This window comes from Marmota marmota, unplaced genomic scaffold (genome assembly GCF_001458135.2).
Source record: "Marmota marmota marmota unplaced genomic scaffold, marMar, whole genome shotgun sequence".
Taxonomy (NCBI): Eukaryota; Metazoa; Chordata; class Mammalia; order Rodentia; family Sciuridae; genus Marmota; species Marmota marmota.
Window position 1 is genome coordinate 11,087,199 of NW_025999943.1, and position 6,829 is coordinate 11,094,027.

At 39.2% G+C, this 6,829-nt stretch overlaps 1 protein-coding gene across 1 annotated transcript in view; it reads left to right on the forward strand.

Moving 5' to 3' along the window:
• The window catches only part of LOC125616350 (SOSS complex subunit B1-like), a 52,286-nt gene extending 45,775 nt beyond the window's left edge, over positions 1-6,511 (forward strand). Inside the window, 2 exon segments of the mRNA XM_048801459.1 lie at positions 6,298-6,396; positions 6,398-6,511. Coding sequence (XP_048657416.1) covers positions 6,298-6,396; positions 6,398-6,511 — 213 coding nt within the window.
• The last annotated feature ends 318 nt before the right edge of the window (positions 6,512-6,829 follow it).

The window sequence follows — 6,829 nt, forward strand, 5'->3', positions numbered from 1 at the left end:
AGGGAGGGAGACACACACACACAATGTGTCAACAGAATAGTTCTGTCATGGCCCAAAAATGTAATCCCAGCAATGGGAGAGGCCGAGGGAGGAGGTGGGCAAGTTTGAGACTGGCTCTGGCAATTTAGAGAGACCCTATCTCAAATTAAAATAAAAAGAGGTGGGGTGTATCTCAGTGGTAGAGTGTCCCAGGTACCTATCCCCACTTTTGGGGGAAAAAAAAAAAAGCTAAACAGAGTCCAAGACAGTTCATTTTATGTCCCAACTTGACTGGGCTTATGGGTGCCCAAATAGCTGACAAAATATTAATTCTTGCCACATATGGTGATGCATTGCCTATAATTCCAATGATTTGGGAGTCTGAGACAGGATCTCAAGTTTTAGGGCAGCCTCTGCAACTTAGCAAGATACTCAGAAATTTAAGTGAGACCCTGTCTCAAAATTAAAAATAAAATGGGCTAGAGATATAGCTCAGTGGTAAAGACCCCTAATTTGATCCCTAGTACAAAACAAACAAACAAACTTTATTTCCTAATATATCTGTGAGGGCATTTCCAGAGAGATTAGCATTTGAGTTAGTAGACTAAGTAAAAGAGTTTCCACTTCAACAGATAAATATTATTTAACCTATTGAGAGCTTGGACACAGTAAGAAGATAAAGGAAGAATGAATTACTTACCCTCTTCTGACCTAGGACCTCTATCTTCTTCTGCCCAAGTACATCAGAGTGCCTGGCCCTTGGGTCTTCACACTCTAGGAACTATACTAGTAGCAACCAAGGTTCTCAGGTCTTCAGCCTCAGACTGAGAGATGCACCTTGATTCTCAGGTCTTTCCGATTCAGACTGAATTATATTATCACCTTTCCTGGTTCTCCAACTTGCATATTATGTGACTTTTTGTCTTACATAATTATATGAGCCAGTTCCCATAATGAATCCCCTCTCATCTACTTATCTATTATAAATTATTATTATAAACTAGACAGAGAGAGCAATAAATTCTATTGGTTCCTTTTTCCTGGAGAACCCTGAATAATACAGAATTCTTCAGGCTGAAAAAAATGTAACTCAAAATCATATGGAGAAAGAAAGACCATTAATAAAGAAAGTTATATAAGCAAATATAAAAGTCATTATAATTGTATTTGCAGTATGTAATACCTCTTTGTTTTCTTACATTATTTAAAAGTAAGATGCATAAAAATAAATAGAAATCTGTCATTGGGCACACAATATATAAAGATTTAATTTGTGATGTTAACAATGTAAAATAAAGTGAACCAGGCATGGTGGTGCATACCTATAATTCCAGAGACTAGGGAGGCTGAGGCAGGAGGATTACAAGTTTGAGACCAGTATCAGCAATGTAGCAAGGCCCAAAGCAATTTATCAAGACCTGTCTCAAGCCGGTCGAGGTGGCACATGCCTGTAATCCCAGTGGTTTGGGAGGCTGAGACAGGAGGATCAAGAGTTCAAAGCCAGCCTCAGCAAAAGTGAGGTTAAGCAACTCAGTGAGTCCCTATCTCTAAATAAAATACAAAATAGGTCTGGGGATGAGGCTCAGTGGTTGAGTGCTGCTGATTTCAATAGCCAGTACCCCTCCCTACCAAAAAAAGACTCTGTTTCAAAATAAAAACATAAAGAGGGTTGGGGATGTGGCTTAGTGATTAATTGCCCCAGGTCCAATTCCGTGTGTGTGTGTGTGTGTGTGTGCGGGCGTGCGCTGTACAGGAACAAAATTTTTGTACATTATGGAACCTAAGTTGGTATAAATTCAATTTATATTGTTATAAATTAAGACATTAATTATAATCCCCAGAATAACACTGAGAAATAAAACATACAGAAAGATAGAAGAGAAGGGAACAAAATGGTACACTAGAAAATATCAATTAAGGGCTGGGAATGTAGCTTAGTGGTAGAGTGCTTGCCTAGCATACATGAGGCTCTAGGTTCAATCCCTAGCACCACATAAAACTAAATAAACAAAATAAAGGTATTGTGTTCATCTACAACTGAAAATATGAAAAAAAGAAAATATCAATAAAACACAAAAGGAGAAAATAACAAGGAAATTGAAGAACAAAAATATGTGACATGTAGAAAAAAAAGTAAAATTGCATAAGTTGGTCTTTCCTTATGGTCATTATTATAAATGTAAATGGCTTAAACTTTCTAGTTAAAAGGCAGAGATTGGCAAAATGCATTTTTTTAAAATTTTTTTGTAGTTGTAGATGGACACAATACCTTTATTTTTATTTTTATGTGGTAATGAGGATCAAATTCAGTGCCTTCCACATGTGAGGCAAGCACTCTACCAGTAAGCTACAACCCAGCCCACAAAATGCATTTTTAAAAAACATCTAGGTGCTGGGGTTGTGGCTTGGTGATAGAACGCTTGCCTAGCATGTGTGAGGCACACTGGGTTTGATCCTGAGCCCTACATAAAAATAAATAAAATAAAGGTATCATGTCCATCTGCAACTAAAAAAAAAAAAACATGCTGCATATGAGACACTAATTTAGCTCTGAAGATACAAGTAAGTAAAAAGTGAATGTATAGAAGAAGATACCCTATGTGATAGTAACCAAAAGAGAACTTGGGTAGCTTTCCTCATTATAATTTGACTGTCTCAGGTATTTGTTACAGGAAACTAACAGAAAATTGATATCAAGAAGTAGAGATGTTGTTGAGATGATGTCAAATACCTTTTGGCATTAGTTTACAGGAGAAATTTTAAAATTTTTGGAGAAGACTAATAAAGCTTAGTCTGGTGTAAATGGATCTGAGTAGAAGATTCAAGTGAAGTCTTGAAAGACCAGAAAGCTGATAGAAAGGCACACAATACAGGTGTTGCTAATGAGATTTGAAATGAAAACAAGGATTCTATTAGAAGTTGGACTAGAGACCACACATGTTATATTTTGATGAAGAATTTGAACTTATTGTATTCATGCTTTGAGGTCTTATGGGAAGGGAGTAAGAGCTTAAAAATGAAAGATGAGTTTACTTGGTAGAGGAAATTTCAAGGCAGCCTAACATGGGTCTTACTGGCTGCTTTGAGCCCAATTTATAGTGAGAATTGGGAGCAAGGACCCAATTTCAGAACAGAAAGATTATAAAAACTCATATTTGGGCCAGAAAAGAAGCATATGCAAAGTTCTGGCCAAGGAGGATGTTGTTATGGTTGCTAGTGCCATTAAAAAGAAGCCAAGGCCAGCTGTGGTGGTGTGCATTTACAGTATCAGCTACTCAGGAACCTGAGGCAGAGGATCATTTGAGTCAAGGAGTTCAAGACCAGCCAAGGTAACATAGTGAGACCCCATCTCTAAACAACAGTTGAAGAAGACCAAGAAGAAGAGAAGATGTGGTTAAGTGTTTTGCACTGTAGCAATATTAAAGACACATAACTTTAGCCTTGACAGGCTCAAATGCAAATTTTTTTCAAAGAGTTTCCAGGGCAGATTTTTGAGACAAGAGCCCCAAGGCACCCTGTGCACCCAAAAGCACCTAGAGATTTTGTTTTCCAATGGTTTAAGTGAATCTAGACACAGTTCACGCTGATGGCAGACTTTGGCCATGTTATATTGTTTCATCAGGTATACAGAATGCAAGAGTTATGGAATCATATAAGCTGCTATCAAGGCTTCTAAGGAAAGCCTCAGAGGCCAGGAAGTTTATAGCTGCTTGAAATTCCCCGCAGGCGTCCCCTGATAGGGCAACGTATAGGGAAGCTGAGAATGAAGCCAAAACTGCAGTGAAGACCAAAGAAAGTCAAAGAAGCCAGGAAGCTGTAGGCAGTGAACGGAGCCAGCCCAAGAGAGTGACTATGTAGTGGTTGGGCGTCCAAGCCTTTGGTAGTCCACATCTCACTAGTGTGCCCTGAATGCCATACAAGAAGACTTAGGAGTTAATATTTGCCCAACTGGGTTTCAGTCTTGATTTGATCTCATTGCTCTTTATTATTTCTATATTCCTTCCTTTCAGAATAGGAATGTTTACCCTGTGCCCTTGTATCTTGGAAGTATGTAGTTTGTTTGTTTGCTTTTCAGTACTGGGGATTGAACCCAAGAACTACACCTGCAAGGCAAGTCAATTGCTCTACCACTGAGCTACATTCCCTGCCTTTTTAATTTTATTTTGAGACAGGGTCTTGCTAAATTGCCCTGGCTGACCTTGAACTTGTGATCCTCCTCCCTTATCATCTTAAGTAACTGGAATTACAGGTATGTGTCATCATGCCTGGCTTTTTTTTTTTTTCCCTTGTTCTTCTTACAGAGGTCAGAGTTGAGTTTGCCTGATTTGTACAGAAGATGTTGAACTTGTACTACTTAGAAATGCTTGAACAGTTAAGACTTTAGGGACCTTTAGAGATGGACTATATGTATTTTGCAACTTGAGGCGGTCATGAGCTTTGGGGTTCCAGGGCCAGAATGCTATGGTTTGAGTAAGTGTTCCCAGAGGGTAATGGCTTTGTGCCCAGTCCATAGTGCTATTGGGAGGTGGTAGAACCTTTAAAAGGTGAGGCCTAGTAGGAGGTCTTCTGGTCACAGGAGAATGCCCTTGAAGTGAGTTGTGTGACCCCAGCTCTTTTGTCTTCCATTTCTTCATATCCTGTCCATGAGGTAAACAAAATTCCTCTGCCATGTGTTCCCACCATGATGTACTACCTAGTGATAAATCTAAAAGCATCAGGACTGAAATTTCCAAAATCTTGAACCAAAACCAAAACAAAACAAAAACCCACTTTCCCTTCATAAGTTGATTTTTTTCTGATTTTTGTTACAGTAACAGAGAGCTCACATATATCAGCCCCATAAAAGCAAAGATCAACTGAAATGAATGGAGAAATAGAGAGTTCTACAATAACACTTGGAGACAACAATGCACCACTTTAAATAATGTATAGAATAATTATATAAAGAATTAATAAAGAAATAGAGGACTTGAATCAAATCTATAAACCAAGGAGATCTAACAGACATATGTAAAGCACTCTACCTGACAATAACAGAATACATATTCTTCTCAAGTGCATAAAACATTGTCCAGAATAGACTATGTGGTAGATTGTGAAACAAGTCTTAATAAATTTGAAGGGTAAAAAATATTTCTCTAGGCTGGGTATGTGGCTCAAGCGGTAGCACGCTCGCCTGGCACTGGGTTCGATCCTCAGCACCACATACAAATAAAGATGTTGTGTCCGCCAAAAACTAAAAAGTAAAAATTCTCTCTCTCTCTCTCTCTCTCTCAAAAACATTTCTCTGACAAGATGGATGAAACTAAAAATCAGTAACAGAGTGAAAAACAGAAACTTCACAAATATTTGGAAATTAAACCTCACACTCTTAAACAACCAGTGAGTCAAAGAGAAATCACAGGGAGGAAGGAAAAACTTAGAGATGAATGCAAATGAAATAAAATTCAAATTACTAAATTCAGAAGTGAAGATGAAGAAATTACTATGGACTTACAGAAATAAAATGGATTATAAAAGAATTATATACCACCAAATTAGTTAGTCTAGATGAAATGAACAAATTTCTAGAAACACTGAAATTACACAATTGACTCAAGAAGAAGTAGAAATCTGAACAGACCTATAATAAGAAATTGAATTAGTAATCAAAAATCTTCATAAAGACTAGAAATAATCTTTATAAATATTTATATTGATTTCTTTCTGGTGCTGTGGATCAAACCCAGGGCCTTGTGCATGCATGTAAATTGATTTTTGACAAGATCATCCAATAGTGAAGGTGGGCAATGAAAACTGAATATCCACATAGTAAAGAATGAAGTTAGACCCTTACATTACCTTGTAGAAAAATGTATTCAAAATGGGGATAGTGGGCTGTGGGTGGGGGAGGGGACAGACTAAGTCTTGGGTTGTCCAGATGAGGGTTTGGGAAATTGTGGCGATGAGGTGCTGAGACTTGGACAGCATGACAATGGAGAACTTCGTGAAGGATATCAAGCCCAGGCAAAAGAATCTGAACCTTATCTTCATTGTGCTAGAAACAGGCTAAGTGACCAAAACAAAGGATGGCATGAGGTTTGGACCTGAAAAATGGCAGACAAAATAGGCAGCATCAATATCTCTGTCTGGAACAACCTGGGCAACCTGATCCAATTTGGAGACTTTATCAGGCTCAACAAAGGACTATGAATCCTGCTTTTTTTGCTGCACAGATTCTGCATGGTTTATTCTGAGGTTCCTAACTTCAGTGAGCCCAACCAGGGTACAACACCCAGCAGGCACCCAACAAAGCAGGGCAGTCCTACAGCCCCCTAGGCTACCTCTCCAGTTTCTGAGAACATGAACGGGAATGGACTAAGTACCCCACCAGATCCTGGTGGTGGCCCATACTCCCCTCACATTCCCTCCCCCCAACCCTAGCACCAGAATCACTTGAAGCCAGCCCAACCACACACCAGATGGCCCTTCTGTCTCCTCCAGCAATCTCATCAGTAATGGCAAAGAAACACACAGGAACAGCAAGAGATAGCAAGACACTCTTCCTCTCTTCTCGCCACCAGCACAACCCAGGTGTCTTCTAGAAAACAAGACAGACTTCTACAGGTTGCTGGCTTTGGGGTTGGGGGCTGGAGTAGCAGCATTTAGTCACTAAACTTCCCATGAGGAGTGGTGAGCAGTGGCTTTATCCACCTCAAACCCATAACTCCTCTTGTTCAGCTGAAGCTACCTGTTCCCTGTGATCCAGGGCCCTCTGCTTGCCCTCCTTCCTTTTTAGAAACTATAGTTACATAGTTTGTTTCCTGTGTGTGTAATGTGGGAGTCTAATTTAAATCCCTCCTTCCTAATA